This window comes from Pseudorasbora parva, chromosome 8 (assembly GCF_024679245.1).
Source record: "Pseudorasbora parva isolate DD20220531a chromosome 8, ASM2467924v1, whole genome shotgun sequence".
NCBI classification, from domain to species: Eukaryota; Metazoa; Chordata; class Actinopteri; order Cypriniformes; family Gobionidae; genus Pseudorasbora; species Pseudorasbora parva.
Window position 1 is genome coordinate 29,986,524 of NC_090179.1, and position 19,352 is coordinate 30,005,875.

A 19,352-nucleotide genomic window follows, 5' to 3' on the forward strand; every position below is an offset into this window, starting at 1 on the left:
GTTTTGGACGATAATGTCTTCGGCAATAATATGCTGTGTTTCGAAGTATCTTGCGATCGATATAACTGCTTTAAACAGCCAAACACTATTCAAATAATTTACTAAAAATATTGTAATACCATTGCTAAACTGCATCATCTACTCTGCTCTGATAGTCCTTTGCACCAGAATGCATTTTTTCATTACACACTCTATTATTAGCATAACAATTTGCAATTTGCCTTTTTTTTTTAATGAACATGAATTTCAGAATATCTTGCTATTTGATTTGTTCCTCTTTTGCGCTAATGACATTAGCACTCAAGCTTAATGAACTCCCCAAGTTTGTGTAAAACCTGATGAATAAGTGATCCAGCCTGGTTTGAAAATGATCATGTGACTCTTTGTACAGATGGACAGATGCACTGGCTTCCTGCAAACCACAACACAGTCTTTGGATCAATGTCATTCATTTGCATATTCAATTAATCTAATGGCCTGAAAAAGCTCTCAAAAACCCTAAAACTTTTGGGATTTATTATGGCCTGGGCACCAAAGGTGTAAGGACCCTGTTGTAATTGCCCGGTTTATTATTATTATTCTCCGAAATGAATCGCTTTCACGCTACGTTTCATGTACAAGTATGAAATTCGGTAGACACGTCACAGCCCAATACCTACTAAAACGTCCCAGGGAGCAAACTCAACATTGAAAAACCCAACAGGAAGTTTTTACCATTTCCAGACATTGAACTGTTTTTATACTATTGTCTGAGGTCAACTAATGACGTTCGTGTGGTTTTTACATTTAAAAACATCATAACTAATATGTAATAGGCTATTTCCTACACTGGCTTTGAGGCCCTCTTGATGGGTTTGCAGCACTGGAGACTTGTAAACGCCCACGGCTAGGATTGAATAAGATGGGCATATTTAATGAGCTTCAGCTCCCCTGTCAGTTCAGTTAACATGAGGGAGGGATTGTTTTGAAAGCGGCAACGGTAATGATTCTCTTGATCAAAGGGCTCGTAAACGTCTTTATCAAACAAACACAATATTTTATTTCTCATTCCAATCGATTGACTGAAATATTATTTTTGTATTACTCGGCCCGCCTGTGAGGCCGGTGAATATCTTGCTATTTGGAAAACACATAGCCCTGGGAGTACTATTACATATAAAAAAGACATTTTACTCACATAAGTGTGTTGCACCATTCCTGTTGGATTCGATATAGAAGGCACAACATTGTTTTAATCTCAATATGTCTGCAAATCCAGCAGTTAAATGAAGCGGACACAAGTACAATGTCTTCCCCACGTGGGCTGGAACTTCATAAAAAATAAATAAAGTATCACACATTCCTAATATTAGGATCCGAAGGAAGCTTATGCAGCGACTGTGTTCATCCACAACCAGGAATATCTTGCTATCTTCTTCTGCATGTTAATTGCTGCTGGCTAGCGTTATCTGAACAACTTCATGAGTCCATGGCAGAGCTATTGAATTAAGCCCTATTCGCACGGGATAAGTATTACCCAGGGACCTCTGTGATTTTGAAATTACTCACCCACATCTGAATTTTGCATGGCACATTCGCATGGGATAAGCAAAGCCTAAGGAATTTACTGACTAGAAACTCATTAAATCATGCAACACTTGGCTAATGTATACGATTAACGCCACAAAACAAGAAGTTATTGTAACTCAGGCATACAATGACCAAACTGTCCCATACTTACGTTTTTTTCGAGTCCTGCCCTGAACACATCTACATGACACTATTCAGTTATAGTAATGGCGCCACGCACTTGCAACAGCAAGTGACGTGTTTTAAACCGCAATGCACTACTAGCAACAAACTAACTAAACATACTAGAAAACTGCTAAAGATGCTATTATCGTCACAAAACAGGAAGTTGTTGTAACTCAAGCATACAATGTCCAATCTGCCTCAAACTTCACATTTGATAAGTGCCATGGCCTGAATACATCTTTAGTTATAGTCATAGTGCCACCAGCTGGTAGCAGGAAGTGTGGCAAATACAAATGACTGACGTAGTCCTTTTACTTTTTATATGCTTAAATGGACATTGCCCATTGTGCTCCGTTTTCCTAAAGCCACCGAGTGGTGGTGGCACAGGTGCGAGGGCCCTTTCATCGCTGCTTGTAGCTTTAATTTCCAGGTTGCACATTTTTTCAATCCTAGATTATCAATTTGGCTCCAGACTTTTAGACCCCACAGTATAAGTAAAAACGTTATAGGTTGATTTCCCTGAAAAGTGAACTGAGTAGGAATCTTTATATAGAGAGTGACCTCCATGAGTAAGACATAGTCTGTTTCACCACAGCTTCCTCTACAGGATTGCAAACCGTTTATTTTTCTTCTAGCCTTTGTTTACGACATCAACATAAAACAAGCAGCGCTCACATGCTCATTCTCTTTTTCCAGTGTGTTAATTCTGGGAGTTACAGTCTGCCTTAAGGCAGCAAATCTGGTGTAAAACGCCATCACTTTAATTAACAGTGATTACAAATTACACCGTTCAGTGTGGGGACTAACGAGAGATACGGGCAATAGATAGTGATGTGCTTTACAGCTTGAAAGCCAAAGACATTACTCACCTATTCTGAACGAGAGAGGGCCACTGGTGGCGTTTCTCACCCACATGGCTAAGAAGAGCAGAGACGCCCAGGCTGCGAGCATCTTCTTTGACTCCTCATGGGTCCAGCCCTGGGGGTCCCCCTTCACACAGCCACCTGCCACACAAAACACAACAGAAGAATTTAGAACACACTTTGATCAAAAGGAGTGGTACACTCGTGGTACAATCATGACATTTTCTCTGTACTGTACTATACTTGTAGCCATTAAAAAACATATTTAGTTTCATATTTATGTTTAAATATTATAAAGTTATTTTTATGTCTTTGTTAATTATGAAAAGTGAACAGCATAAGTAAGACTCATCAAAGATGCACAATATGTCAGGAGACATGAATTGGGTCAGAAAATATTTTTCACCACTTTGTTAAGTTTTGTTTTGTAGAAAGCTCTTCAACACTTGTGGTATAATCGTTTGATGGTGGCAAAAAAAAAAAAAAAAAAAAAAAGCTTACATTTTACGTTTGACGTAAAGTTACGTTTCTTTAACAGTGGTAAACCTTGCTAAACCTTTGGATAACCTTGCTGTTTGGATTTAATTTGGCAAATGCTTCATTATTGCATTGGTTATTATGTTTCTTGCATGATATATGTTTGGCAACGGTTCTTCCAACCCTAATGTGTTGTGTGTTGTGTATTGTTTTTAATTTCTTAAACAATCATATAGGTTGACACATTATGGCCATATTCCAGGATGACAAAGTCAAGATTAATCATCAAACTGTGAAAGAATGGTTAGGAGGGAGCATGAACGATCATTTTATCAATACATTTATTTATTTTATCAATAAGAGTCAATACAAGATCTGAACCAAAAATGTATGCACCTCTTGATGGAAATAACATCACAGCATTTATTTTCATCAAGAGGTGCATTCATTTTTGGTCAAGATCTTGTATTGAGAATGCAAGCGTCCAACACTCTATAAAGTCTCCTCTCCAGCACAACCCAAAGACTTTCAATGAATTTAAGCTCTGGACTCAGAGGTGCCAATTCATGTGTGAAAATGATCCTTCATGCTCCCTCTCAACCATTCTTTCACAGTATGAGCCTGACGAATCAATAAGGGTTGTAAGAATTGACAAAAAAGATGTTTGTACACTTTCACTAGTTTGTCAACTCACAACTAATGTCCAAAATTACACAATACAGGGAACTTTGTATTGATACTGTGATTTGTAAAAGATATGTGCTTAACGGTAGAGTAGGCAATTTTCAAATGGCTACCAATAGCAAGCTAGCTTTGAAAGCTCAAGATCCTACCCTCCCTTCAGAGTGTCTCCAAAGCCACCAAACTTTATCAGTTGCAACATTTTCTGTGGTAGAAATAGTGCCATAACTGATGGACAGACAAAGAGAAATCATCTCTACACAATAAATATTAGTGAATATTCTCTGATTACGTCTTTGTTTGTTTATATTAACACAGTTGTTCCCTAACAATTGTAGGCAGTAAAAATAAATGAGGCGTAGTGAAACGTTTCCAAAATTGTTATAATGTGATCTTCACGCTACAGAAATGTTAAATCTTTCAGCTTTAAAAAGTTTAAACTCTTGGGACATTCAATAAAAGTGCTTGAAGTTGAAGAAACACCCTATCATATAACTAATAAACTCTTTTAGAAACTCCATGAGTTTTCTTCTCTTAAATACTGTAGAATGTTTCTTGAAAATGACCCTAAAAATTACCAAATGGGAACGATACAGTGATGTTCTGGTTTGATTTTCCAAATTTCAGAAAATAAATAAACTCGCTTCTATAAAAATCTACTATTCTATACTATTGTTAAACACTCATGTAGTAACTGGACCGATCAAACACACATTCTTTACAATTTAAGGCCCCAGACAGGCTCCGTGATGGCTAGTTGCCCGACTGTGAATTCGCTCCCTGATGAGAATTCATGCATTTCAAAGACACTTGGGCTGTGTTCTCAAATGAGAGAACAGTACAACCAACAGAAACTCAATCTGTATGCTTGATGATAGAACTACTACGTAATGTTAACCCATCTAACTGGTGTCTCCTATCAAAATATTCCTCATTTAATGACTCACACTTTGGTGGACATCACTTTCTTATAAAATGCAGTGTTGATTTTTTGTATCATAACACAAATTAACCCACACATTTTTAATACGAATGAGTCAGCCCTTTGTTTAAAACTGAGAAGTGCACCTTCCTCAATGGTCAAGCTAAAACTCAAAGGTGTGGTCTCCCACACCTTTGGAATCTTTGGTACTCGGAAGACCGAGTACTCGCTGACAATCGATTCTCTCTCGCTGTTCGTGTGAGACCTCATCTGGCGTCGTCGGAGCAGTCACGCCGCCCAGCCACACACACATCAAACTCCGACCATCACAGAGTCTGTGCAAGTTCACCAACACAATTGATTGCAAACTGCAACAACATCATACTGGGCTATCAAATCTTTCTCCTGTGACGCGTATTGTGCAGACGCTCTTTAAAATAGCTCAGGCAAATGCAACATACGATATACAAATCCACTGTGTAATTAGTTAAAGCTCTAAACCCATTTGTTCAAACAAAGGAGCTTGTTGTCTTAACTGATGGATCTCCCAGGTCAGACTCTTTTCATAACTTGAATCTTAACTTCTCGGCTCGGTTTTTCTGTCACTTCCACTTTCCATTCTACCCCCATGTTTGTATGATATTGTGTTATGCATTTATGTTAGTTATGCGTTTGTGTTTTACTCAAGTAAACTCTTGTGCACATTCAAGTTGATTCTGGTCTGTTTATGAATAAATTGCCACTTTTGTTTATGGCTAGGAGCTAAGAAAGGGCCGGGGAAAATATCCTTTCGTGAAGAGTTGATAGACAATCAGGAATGAATGTTCGTTAGATGAACAGATTATTTGATTGTAATATTAATTCAGTCACATTAAGTTAATTCGGTTAACTAATCCAAATATTCATAATTAATTGTAACCAGTTATGATTAATTATTAATATTTCCCCTTTGAGCTAATTTGTTACAAATTTGGACAATTTGTCCAATTTGATGCGTATTGCAACAGAGATCATGTTACTGCAATATCTCTGCGTTTAATACAACATACTGTTAATGCAAAAAAAAATTAAAAAAATCAATTAGTGCAATTCAACATGCTTTTTTATTTTTTTTATTTTTTTTTTTTAATTTCTTTTATTTCTTCCATACAAGATAAAATACTATTGGGAAATTGTCAGTGAGCGGGATCACACAATAAAACAAACAGACATTCATACACAGATTTCAGAAACAAGTATGTGAAGTAGAGTGTTTTCTAAATATCTGCAAACATATTTTGATATTTTGATGCTTTAGTTCAGACTTCAGACAAACAATATATATATATAATTACAGAAAGCACCTTTAACATCTAGTCAATAAAATTATTAGAATATACAGTAAGATTTGAAATGTTTTGTTACTTTAGAAGAAAAACAAATCATAGTGCTTTTACTTATAATGACACATATTGTGACACAGCAGATGCTGTTTTTCTGCTTGAATATGTAAATTCTTTCTAAGTACAAATGATGAGTGTGAAATCCTTACAAACCATGTCTGTTGCATTTGCTTTGAAGATGCAGAGGCAAAGGCAAAAGATAAAAAAATTGGTCACGATACACATTTATTTTACTGAAATACTCCTGCTTTCTCCATCAAATCTTATTCATTACAACTTATCATCTCTAGCTTATGCAGAGCATGTACACACACACACACACACACACACACACACACACACACACACACACACACACACACACACACACACACACACACACACACACACACACACACACACACACATCAAGGATCAAGCAGTTAGACAGAGACTTCAAGAAAGGGTGTGCGTCAAGAAACACATGCCTAATTCATTTATTGAAGCAGGATTTAATGACAATTAGAAATTGCATGCACATCCAAATCATTTTGCTCAAATGCAATTACAGCAAATCATCTTCAATGGTTTCGCATGGCATGAGCACAGCAGCAGAATGCAGAAAAGAAACAACATTTGTACTGACACGTGTCATTTTATTTTACTGCTTACACTTCATGTCTGTTATCTTGTGCTGTTAAAATTACTATGGCCTTTTCATTTTCTGAAATAATTAGCAGCAAAATAATACGTTTAAAATCGATGAAGATTAGGGCTGCAACTAACGATTATTTTAATAATTGATTAGTTGGTCGATTATTTTTTCGATTAATCGGATAAAAGCAGTTATTTTATTTTATTGACAAAATAAACTATTCCACCTCCTGCCCAATGCTGTCCTTCAAACAAACGCGTCAACTGAGTGCTATGATCATTCATTTCCAAAGGGCCGTCACCAACGGATGATGACGTATGCAGAGTGACAGAGAAACATCTGAGACAGCAATTCTCTGTTTGTGATTACGAGAAAGATTTTGCAATGGCTTCTGATGACTTTTGCCGTTGTTGTAAAAGAAATATGATAATAGATGGTGTCCACCTACACTCCATCAACGTTTTTGCAAAATTTGGCAAACCTAATAGCATCTCAGATCGAATGAAACATGACATAAAACATTGCGCTCTGATCGCATTTGCCCCCGTTGTAAGGCATTTCTATTGTGATTAGAACACAATTTGCAATATAATAAAAATAAAATAATATTGATGAGTCTTTGGAAAATTGTGTCTCGCAAACTTTATTCAAATTCAATCAATTTGAGATGTGTTAACATTTTCAGACTTGAGCATAGTTACCGTAATTCCTCAAATAAAGACTGGGCCTTTATTTACCTGAACTGCCGATGGGAACCGGCTTTTATTTGAATCAGGCTTTTATTAGGGGCAGGCCTGTATTTCTAATTCCATCTGTTTTAAATATAACTGCTTTAAGTAAACCGTTTTCAATTTAAAGTGATCCTTCCAGTGGACAAATATCATTGATTTATTTAAGAAACATTTGCAAAAATATCACCATACAACAACATAAATAGTATATTTGTTTATACTCGGCGCGTCCGCATGAGCGTGAGGGTGCGCGCGGCAAAAATGATGTCGACGCGGAGGGGGCGGTCGTGTGCGTTGGGTCCGCAAGACCACATTTCGCCTCGAGGTGTGCAGCAGATTTTTTGTAACTCCACACGCAGCTCCGCATCCGAAGATGAACGAGTTCTCTGCGAATTTAGCCGAGCATGACGTCTCATCACACCGGCCCCCAGTTTGCACATTAGGTGCTTATATTTACTGAATGAGCCTACAGAAGCAGAAATAAAGATCTATGTTTAATCAAATAAATAAATAAATCACGACACTAAAGGTTAGTGAAATTAGGAAATATTTAAGAGATTGTTAATGTAGTGCATATTTTGCTCTCATGTCACAAGTAGGCTAATAATATCAAGCAAAGGTTTACTGAGTTTTACACAATTCTTTTGTAGTGGGGTTTTTGGTGAAATGTACTAAAACAAATATCATCACCTGTGTACATTAGCCCACTTCTTCTCGATGCTTTTTCCTGTTGGTTTATAGAACAATTACTCCGAGTCGCCCTCTGTCGTTTCAAAGAATAGCACAACGGCAAGCACGTCAAGTATAAACGCCTCGTCCGTTTGGGGAGGAGCGCGCGGCGCGCAGTCAGCGGAGGCTCATGCCGCGGAGACAGGCGACAGTATAAACAAGGCATGTATAGCGGCGCTGCGCGGAGCTAAGCTTCGAGGCTTGTGTGCGACCACCTTAAGACATAAAAGAGACGAGAGGCTAATATTAGGTCTTAATCAGCTCCCTAGTTCAGTAGTCAGGGCACTGATCAGGACATAGCGGTAAGTCAATGGGCTGACTCCCTGATCAGTGCCCTGACTACTGAACTAGGGAGCTGATTAAGATGCGCGCATTGTGAAGATCGATATTTGTAGCCTGCCTGACACGGCATTTTAACAGACGTCTCATCGGGCGCGTGGCATCAGGATGGTTTTGCTCCATCGTGATGTCGGTCAGCCGTCAAGGCTCAACCCTACACTGTAAAAAATTATTTAGAAAAAAAGTTACCTGGTTGCCTTAAAATTTTGAGTTCATTGAAATTAAAATTTTGAGTTAATACAATGAACATTTTTTTGAGATTCGACAACCTTTATTAAAATATTAATAAAAGAATTTGTAAGCATATTGGGTAATTGTGTGTTTTATTTCTGATGACGCAGTGAAACATGCCGAATAGTGCTATTTTCATGATTTATCAAATTTTTGATGTGGTTCAGATACAAAAATATTTTGAGTTTCTACTTATTAAACAAATTTCCTTTCATTGTATCAACTCAAATTTTTAATTTCAATAAACTTTACAGTGTATTGAACATTACGATGAACTTGAATGCACATTAAATTAAAGGCATTTAGGTGATTATCCACACCTTTTCCCCAGGCCTTTATTTGAGACCGGCCTTTATTTGTTCGTGCTGACCACGCCCCCGGCCACTAGCAGAGGCCCAGCGTTTAATTGACTACAGGCTTTTATTTGAGGAAATACAGTATGCTAGTTATTTATTTACAGTTCTTACATGATTACCAGATCTAGTGTGAGGAAATAAGCACAGAACGGCCAGATCTAGAGCTGCTGTGGTGTTAGCACATGATCACACTCCCCATCCTCTTTATCACAGTAGCCGGTGTTTTCCACATTTGGTAGCCAAGTGGTTCTTTGCTCGGGTTTTAATGAAAAGGAAAAGTTTAAATTTGCTTAAAACAGACACGATAGCTGATTCGAACGAGTGATATTCCACGGCGGCATCCATCTTTGCAATGTACAAATTCTGCTTCACTGCGCTGTCGTCATCGTGTAAAGCCCGCCCCAACGTTTCTGATTGGTGCCGTGATTTCGACGGATTAGCAATGGGTTTGAATGAGCTCTTTGCCAGACTACTTGCAGAGCAAATCTAAATTTGCCAGAAGATGTCTGGGTTTTCCCACGCTACAAATTATCCATAGTTTTTCTTCAAATCCAAAGTTTAACTATATGGTATTTGTGTGGTTAAACAAATGGTAATCAATATGGCAAAATCATAGTTTTATTATAATTAAAAATTGGTTTAATGATCTAATAGAACCATGGTTAATTTAATGTCTACATAAAAATTTCAAAGAAAAACTAAAACACAAAAAAACTCTAATTCAATGTTACCAGATAAGAGGAATGTTCTGGAGGAACACACACAAACACACACACAAGCACATGCACTTTCTAGTTTCTTCTGTAGAATACAAAAGAAGATATTTTGAAGCATGGTGGAGTCTAAACAAAATTGGACCCCTTCCTTTTTTTTCAAATTGGGTCTGAAGTGGTTTTTGACTCCATGTATGAACTCATTGTATGAACAAAAACAGCTGAAACATTCTTCAAAATGTCTTCTTTTGCATTCCAAAGAAGAAAGTCATTCACCAACAATGCCAACATTTAATTTTTCCGTGAATTATCTATTTAACACTTTCGTCTGTGCAAAAAATTGAATTGTATCTATTACAAAGCCAACAATCCAGTTTAACAAGCCTCTAAGTTGGTTTAAATAGCACTATCTTATTATTTTCAGCAAAACCATTTTTTTCACCTCATTCACAAAAGTTAGCTCTCTTTAATGGATAAGAGATCACATTATTAATAATGGAAATACAGGAAGCATTTTAACATGAACTGAGGCTGGAACTGTAGGCTATCTGGAAAAAGGCTCCATTCAGGAACTGACAGGCAATTAAAAATACAGTAGAGACCCTGCAAACACCACACAGCATACAATGCAGTCTTTTGACTATGAACATAAGGATGAAAATAGAATGTGTTCCGTTTTTTACTCGTTTATGAAACTGTCATCGCCCTCAAAGTGAAACATGCGAATCAGACCCGCTGTGTCCTCAATTCAAACCGCTACCTATATCTGCCCAGACAAGCCATGCAGAGGAATTTTTTTCTCCCTTTAAACAAGCACTGTTCAGACAAAACCTGTTAAATGTGGAACGGCTAGCTGTTGGTTAAAAACAGATGCTTTTCTCTCTTTTTTTCTTTTCTTTTTTTTTACACAAATGAAAACCGTGGCTGTCTTTATGTCTAATGTTTTGGTCCACTGGATTCTCACTGGATTTTTTTTTTTTTTTACTTTAAAAAATAGAAATAAAAAATGTATCAGCTGATCAATCAAAATCAATAACTGATTCACTTAAAATGATTGTTTATACTGATCCTGTCCTCATTTATGACTGACTTTCCAAGTAAAAAATAAAACAGAAATAAAGAAATAAATTAAAGATATATGTAATGCCTTATAATGCCTATATATAATGCCTATATATATATATATATATATATATATATATATATATATATATATATATATATATATATATATATATATATTAGGGATGCCACAATACTCAATATAATATTAAAGCGTTGGGTACGGCATTCACAGTTCAATACGCGCTTGTGAATTGCGGTTTTGCATTTACTTAATTATTTCCCTTTCTCTCCATTTGAAATATTTCTCTCAGTTAATTTCAGCTCTTTTTGAGTGTGCCTGTGAGTGTACGTGCTGATATGAGCAAATATCCAATCATATATATATATATATATATATATATATATATATATATATATATATATATATATATATATATATATATATATATATATATATATATATATATAATTTATACAAATCTCATAACCACTTATAACCACGCAATGGCCGTGCCCTCCTGAAGTGAAGAAGTATTTTGAACGCTAGAGAACTGTTAAGTATCATTATGATAACTGATAAATATATGGAATAAATGACTTTCAAAGACACAGTTTCCACTTAAATCTCCTTCCAGCATCTATATGAGGCCTTTCCCCCATGTGAGTTATTTTGTGTGTGTGTGGGACTGAGTGTTGAATCAGTAATGGGATACCACAGAAATAGCACGTAGGTTGTTTTTGTAAGACAAGTGTTCGCTGTGGGGAGTAAAACAAAGGCGAAATCACCATGTGCTGTTCTGAACGCACTCGGCTGCTGTTGTTCGGCGAAACAATTTGATTTGGTCCAGCCAACGCAACAGTATCTAACTACTAAAGCCAAGTGAATGATTCTATACAGTATGGAGTAATTCAATCCAAACATTAATTAGTCCCGTCTCAGTCCCCAGGATGCTTCCCTTTGTAAAAGGTATCATATTAAGGTCTAGCAATTGAGAAGCTCTTTTCAATTAAAGCTAAGCTAGATAAAGGCTTCTAGACCACTAGCACCGCAAACCTGTCACTCATAACCGTAGTTTCATCACATATTCTCTCCAAATACCTCTAAGTGTCCATCAAAGCTCTCGTCTCAAAAACAACGGCTGGACTGAATTGTTACAGCATTTTTATGCTGCACTCATAGCTGACATCCGCTGCCAATCAAAAAGTGAGTCAGGGAGGATTGCTCTTCTAGACGTCACTGAGAAGAATGAACCGCAGGGTAAATACTTTGTCAAAACAACTAGAATTCATAACCACCATCAGGGATGGATAATAAAGTTTCTGGTTGATGTTTTTCTTGTATTCTCCAAGTTGCAAATGACTTAAAGTGGATGAAAACAAACACACGCAGCAATAATTAAATGAATCGTCTGTCAGAAATAAAATCAACACGTGGCATTTCATCATTAAATCTCATGTATTATTTATTCAGAGGAATCGAATTTAAACAATGCAAGCACAGAATCTTTAACAGGATTGCTGTGTGACACACACTCTTGGCCTCCGTTTTATTGTGTCACGCTGCTGCCACAACAAACATTGTGCCAGATTATGAGTACTTTACAATTTCGAGATGCAGCCTCATTTGTTTATTTCAAGAATTCATAAAATAATGGATTCAAAAGAAACATTCGGTACACACTACTCAGGTACCCTAAAGAGTTGCCGTGCAAATGGTGCATTGTGGAGCTCTTTTGGGGTTGAACATGCTCTGTGGAATAACAACAGTGAGTTGAGAGCCAGATTTCGGTAAGTGCCTCTTTGAACTGTCTACTCAAAAAAAATCATTTTGATTTTCAATTGCCGGTTGCCAGGATTAAATCTGTTCTTTTTGTAACATTGAGAGAAAGATGAACTTATAAAATATTTTACTTAAAAAAAAAAAAAAATTATGAATAAATGTTTCTAATTTTAGTAAGCAATTCTTCATAACAAAATGTGCTATTTTTGGACTAAATCAATATTTGGTCCTTTTATACAGTAAATAATAAAGTAGCTGTTTAGCATGCTTTTATCCAAAGTTACTTACAATAAATGTATTACAGGGAGCGTTCACCCAGAGGAACCTGGGGTTAAGTGTTTTACTTTAAGGCACAATGCCTATCGCTCATCGCTCATGAATTTAAACCTAAAAGTTTTGGCTGCAAGCCCAAGTCTTTAACCTCTACATTACATAACCCCTTTAATACATTAAATATTGTTATTTTAATTGCCCCATTTAACTGCCTCATGAGATGTCCACCATCCCTGTTGCTCCCCAGCACTAACATTCAGGATATAAATACTATGATGTATTTTACCAGTATTAAAGGGATAAATAACCCAAAAACAATAGATTTTCTTTTATAGAAGACAAAAAAACATATATATTTTAAACAATTTATAAGTCTATTTTTTGTTCAATCTCTTTATGTTCCAGAGTTGGTAATTCTATATTTTTAAGAAGCGACTAACAATTGTCCAGAGACATCTATTAGCATGTAGCACATTAGCACGTCCAAAGTTGATACCACGTAGGCACATCTTAAACACACACACACACACACACACACACACACGCACACACGCACACACGTTGGTACACCTATAACTATGAGGACATTCCATAATATGTTTTATGTTGAGCGTGTGATATTTCCTAGCCTCTAAACCTACCTATCAGAGAAAACTTTCTGAAAACTTTCTTTTTTATATTTATATATTTAGTTTGTTTATTTAGCGGCATATGGGTGTGGCCTGAAACCTGAATACAGACCATAATATAAGAACTTTGGGTACTCATAGGTCAATCCAGTTGTTTTATGGGGACATTCCATTAACAATGTTTTTTTTTGTATACTTTACAAACTGTGTATTCTATTCCATAACCCTAAACCAACTGAACTGAACATAACTGAAAACTGCATTTTCACAAAAAAAATAAAAAAAAAAATAAAAAAATAAATAAACTTTATATTATTTCTATTATTCCTTACGGGGACAAAACAAAACAAAAAAATCCCCACAAGTTCGAAAATAACTGGTATTACTATTGTGAGGACATGGTAAGTTAACATGCACACAGCATTTTTCTAAATCCATTTGAGGAAAACAAAAACATTATTGAACTTGCAGACTAGACTGTCTTTCTATAGGGATGAGTAATGTTGTTTTGTGTAATAGTATGGTATTTACTTTACTAAGAGCCAAAAAGATGCATCATAAGAACTGCTACATTAAGTCTCAATCATGGCCTGAATCACAAGAGACGTCCTGTCACAGACACACAGAGTATAATGGGATTGTATTAGGTAAAGCAGGGGGGGGGGATTTTTGGCATAAAGTGGCCCAGTTTACCTGAATTTATCATATTTCCATAAAACTTTAAGACAAATGTTTTTTCAAGTAGTTTTGGGATCTCTGCCAGTATTGGGCTACATCAATATTATTATGGATCTTTACTTATATTGAACATCACAAAGCAAATACAGATTGAAACATAAAACGGCCATACTGAGGCTGAATCTTTACAATTAAGACCTAAACAGTACTGATCCACCCTGGATCGGAACGGTAACAGAAACCCTGTGACAGAAGAAAATGATGTATGGCTTAATATCATATATTTGCAAATCAAATTGTAAGAAATCCAGTATGACATCCAACACATCAATGAATGATTGATTGATTTCAATCAACAATCCACATACAGGAAGAAGAAGAAGAAGAAGAAGAAGAAGAAGAAGAAGAAGAAGAAGAAGAAGAAGAAGAAGAAGAAGAAGAAGAAGAAGAAGAAGAAGAAGAAGAAGAAGAAGAAGAAGAAGAAGAAGAAGAAGAAGAAGAAGAAGAAGAAGAAGAAGAAGAAGAAGAAGAAGAAGAACAGGTGTGCTCATGTTTTTTTTTAGCCTGGTGGGGACTTCAACCTGAATGCACACTGACTCATGGGGACCTAAATTGATGCCCCGTGAGGAAACCAGCTTCTAAATCATACAGAATTATTATTTTTTTTTATTTATTTATTTTTTTAAAGTAAAAACGCAGTAAGGTATTACAAGGAGAGGGTGAAATATGAGGACATTAACCATGTCCCCACTTTTCAAACTGCTTATACATCATACAGGATGAGTTTTTTTTTAGAAAGTAAAAATGCAGAATGTTTCCTGTGATGGATTTAGGGGTAGGGGGTCAGTGTAAGGGGATAGAAAATACAGTTTGTACAGTGTAAAAAACATTACGCCTATGGAATGTCCCCACATTTCACAAAAACAAGTGTGTGTGTGTGTGTGTGTGTGTGTGTGTGTGTGTGTGTGTGTGTGTGTGTGTGTGTGTGTGTGTGTGTGTGTGTGTGTGTGTGTGTGTGTGTGTGTGTGTGTGTGTGTGTGTGTGTGTGTGTGTAACAGAAGTATCTAAAACCTAAAATAATATATGTTTGGCCCATTTTGCATACATTTGAAAATATATTTTTGCTGTGTGAGAATGGAAATTTAAAATACAAAACCAAATAAACAACAGAGGTCTAATACACTGCTATCCCCGTTCCGGCTTTAGCAGGGCATAAACAAAAAGCTTGTTAAAGTCAGTAGATTCACAACATTCTAAATCAGAACCATAAAAAACAATGATTGGTATTTCACGATGCATACTGAATCACCATGATACCAGAAGGTCACTCGCAGGTTAAAACTTTACTGCCAGAAAAATCTGTGATAACACCAGGCAGATATATCCTGCGAGGTTAACATGTCCGACATTCAGAACTATAAAACCCATCGGTGGGGTTATTTAACGTATAATAAATCAGCGGTTTAGGAAGCTCTCAGTTTTCAGTTAAATTCCAAGAAGTGGTTTAACAAGAGAGGAAACAGCTCAAAGTACTGCATATAAATGTATTGCACCAAGCAATTGCATCTTGATATTGAGAGACTGCAAAGTAAACAATTGTCAACTTATATATTTACTGTTTAATAAAAATCAGCATTGTTTTATTCACTAGTGTAATTGCAGCCACCTAACCAACTTATAACTAGGAATGTGCCAGAACCCATAAATCTGAGTTTAGAAAGGAACAGAAAATGAGTAACAAATTCTACGAAGCCCCTAAAGGTACATGGTTAGGCTTGCTGTTGTAGTTGTTAAAATTACAACTAGGGCTGCACGATATTGGAAAAAAATTACGTTGCAATATTTTTTTCCCCCAACGATATATATTGCGATACTGAGAGCCATCCATAATTACCATTCCATGATATTAATAATTTCACTAAAAAGCAAGCTTCATTACAAGAGAAAAAAAGAAATGTTGGAAAGTATGTGTAAACATGAAACTAAACCTCCAGTAGGTGGCAGCAGGTGGCCGTCTTAATGAGTGAGTTACTGAGTCGTGCATTCAAACGATTCATTCAAACGCTGAATCGTTCAGTAACACACTTATTGCTGTGAGTGAGATGCGTTACGGTTCTGCTGTGAGTGATTTTCACTGCTGAAATAGAACAAAAACACTAAATATTGCATCAGTGTCAAATCAAATCAGTGTCACTTTAAGCCGTGATGGTATTCAGGAAAACGCTCAAGTGTTGTAATTTCTCCTCGAGAGGCTGCACGAGCGTCAACAGCGCGACCGTATTATCGTCAGTTCATTATATATTATTATCCACTATCGATCGCTACCTACACTAAATTAATGCACACAATCATTCTTGCATTTTGGTGATTCTGGAGTTATTTTTTGTTTTAATCAGGCTCTTGTCCGTCGGGCAAGTAAAATTCTCTTTCACTTGTCCCTTCAAAAAATCCACTTGTCCCGGGAAAGCGTTAATGTCGAGCCCTGCTCTGTATTCATCGTAAAGAGCTTTGTGGTGCCGTTTTAAGTGATCAGACAAATTAGTGATGTTTTCTTGTTTTGTGGCCACAGCTTTCTGACACTCCATGCAAAGTACCTCTGTTTGGTCAACATCCTTCTTTTGTAGCCGAAATAGTCCCCAAAAACTTTTTTAAATAGTCCCAAAGTTGAGATATTGTGACGCATGTCCCATTAAAACGGCTTCTTGAACAAAATAAAATGTTGGGGCAGGACTTGATTTTGCCCATCTGAGATTGTTTGAATGGTCGTGGTTTGCTGTTGGTCGATCTCATGCGAGTGACAGGTTGTCCCGTCCTCGTGAAATATGCACATCAGCAGGGAAGAGATGTCAACGCAAGAAGGAGGGGAAGTTATTTTGATTAAAGATTAAGAGGACACATTCATTTAAAAAAATAAATAAAAATGATGTGCATGGATAAATCATTTATAATAAATACTGCAATATTTTATAAGAATCATCCATTTTCATTTCATGGTGACTTTAACACCCCCGGAAGCTATTTTCTAGTAGGCATACAAGTGCAGAAAAACTGAAATGTTGTTAAAGAAATCTGAAAATAGAATAAAAATAGCAAAAAAATAGCTTTTTTAAAGCTTAAATTATGTTATTCATGCTGGTCCAGCTTTACTATTTATTCCACTTTTTACAAATGGTCTATTACATAATGTCTCATACACATCAAGACATGAACTCACATCCTTCATATATCTTATATAAATTCAGAAAACCAAATGCTGCTGTGGTGCATTGTAAGCACTGTTTGTAAACAGTCCATTTTCTACATAATCATTCACATCAATCTAAGAAAATTAGCTCTTCAAGTTCAAGTCAATTTGAACTGAATCAAACGAATCTTCGGTCTAGAACAGATCCCTTCCAGTACTTTGCAGACTGATGGTGCTTAGCTTGTGCTGACATGGCAAAAACAATAGCATCTTATTTAAATGACTAGGGAGGAATCGACAACTACATTAACACAAGAGACAAAAGACAGAACTCTCCTGAACACATAAAAAATAACCTGTCGACCCTTCTGCAGGCTCCTGATCAAAGAACAGGACGTTTCTGTGGAGAACATTAGGTGCCTAACTCCGCTCTGATAGATGGCCACGACAACGAGGCAGAGCAAAGAATCCTTTATCTGAAGCCACTAAGGACATGTATTCATATTCATATCCCTAATAAACCACACCATACTATAGCTTCGCAAAGTCATATTAACACTCCGGTACAAGAATTTAGAAATGTCTGCTCCAGTTATTGGAGATTTGATCTTTTGGGTAAGCAAATGAAATGCACTTTCAAATATGCTTTTCATTAATTGTGGGATCTGATACTCCAGTGTCTCGAGTCCCTTTAAAAAGTCACACCGCAGAGGTATTACAATAAAGCACGAGGGTGTCTTCGCAGATATCTGACTTTAATGGAAAAGAAAAGAGTTTAAATATGAAAAATTCACTGCATTAAAGTTGTCTCAAAGTGGGACTTTCTAAGATACAAGGTTTTATATGCAAACATATGGAATATCATGTTGAAAAACTTTTTTTTTTTTAAAAACAACCGGTCTTAAATTATATGTCTAACCTTTGTTTAGCATGTATGTATCTTAAATATTTAAGAAGACGGATGGATGGATGGACAGATAGATAGACGGACAGACAAATCAATAGATTCTAATTAAAAAAATTAAAAAGTAGATTCAATTTAATATAAATTATACATTTTAACATGTATATATTTATAGGTAGTTTTAAATGCTATTAATAATAAAACATATACATTTTTTAAAAATTATTTGATTTATATAACTTTATAATGTATATATATAAGGGTGAGCCTGAATCCACAATGAAAAAACATGGTCTAAAAAGGTTGTACCTACTCGCTCAGTGAGTGACTGTGTGTTATACGCAACTTGCAATAAACCAATCAGAGTGTCGTCTACTTTCCCCTTTAGAAAAAGATTGCAATTCACTAAGAAAAAGTAGTACTAATCTAGTCTATTCTAGATTTGAATATCTGTCAGATTTCGTATTCCTTGATTAGGAAGCAGCTTGTTAACCAGCTTGTCAAGCGTGACTTGTCTAAAAGGAGGAGACACGTGGAAGAAGCAGCACTATTCAGTGCAGAATCTGCTCATCATCTCCAATGCTTTGTCGTCCCCTGCCCAGTGCCCATGTGAGAGACTAACCACAAATGACACCGGGACCACTGCGGGAAAAACCGGCAAATCGATAGCCATCTCCACAGTGAGAGATGCACGGGTTCAGTGCCCCTGCTCCCTCTTCCCTCTCTCCACTGTCTCCCATCACAGGGCAGGACCTTCATTTCAGCCTGACAGGGCTCTGATGCAGAGCCTGTAATAACAGGGTTTTTAAACTGCATTTAAGTATAGAACTCCATCTTGAAGAGTCCCCCGACAAGTCCAACAATCCACTCCAACAGTAAAGGCATCTCTATCTGCTGGATGTTTTTTATCACATGCTTAAATCTCACACCCTACAATGAATTACAATGGGTATCATGGTGACCGTTTATATCACAATAAAGTTTCTCACAAAATTTTGACTTTATACCATGCAATTCTGAGGAAAAAAAGTCAGATGTGTGTGATAA

At 36.4% G+C, this 19,352-nt stretch overlaps 1 protein-coding gene across 3 annotated transcripts in view; it reads right to left on the bottom strand.

Annotated features, from left to right (window-relative positions):
* Positions 1–19,352, bottom strand: part of grik4 (glutamate receptor, ionotropic, kainate 4) — a 464,566-nt gene that overhangs the window by 225,353 nt on the left and 219,861 nt on the right. For 2 of the 3 annotated variants that reach the window (XM_067450732.1, XM_067450734.1), the window contains exon 3: positions 2,604–2,738. In XM_067450732.1, coding sequence (XP_067306833.1) covers positions 2,604–2,685 — 82 coding nt within the window. In that variant the 5' untranslated portion in view covers positions 2,686–2,738. Of the gene's footprint in view, positions 1–2,603; positions 2,742–19,352 lie in introns of all 3 variants that reach the window. The other variant, XM_067450733.1, reaches the window with a different exon arrangement.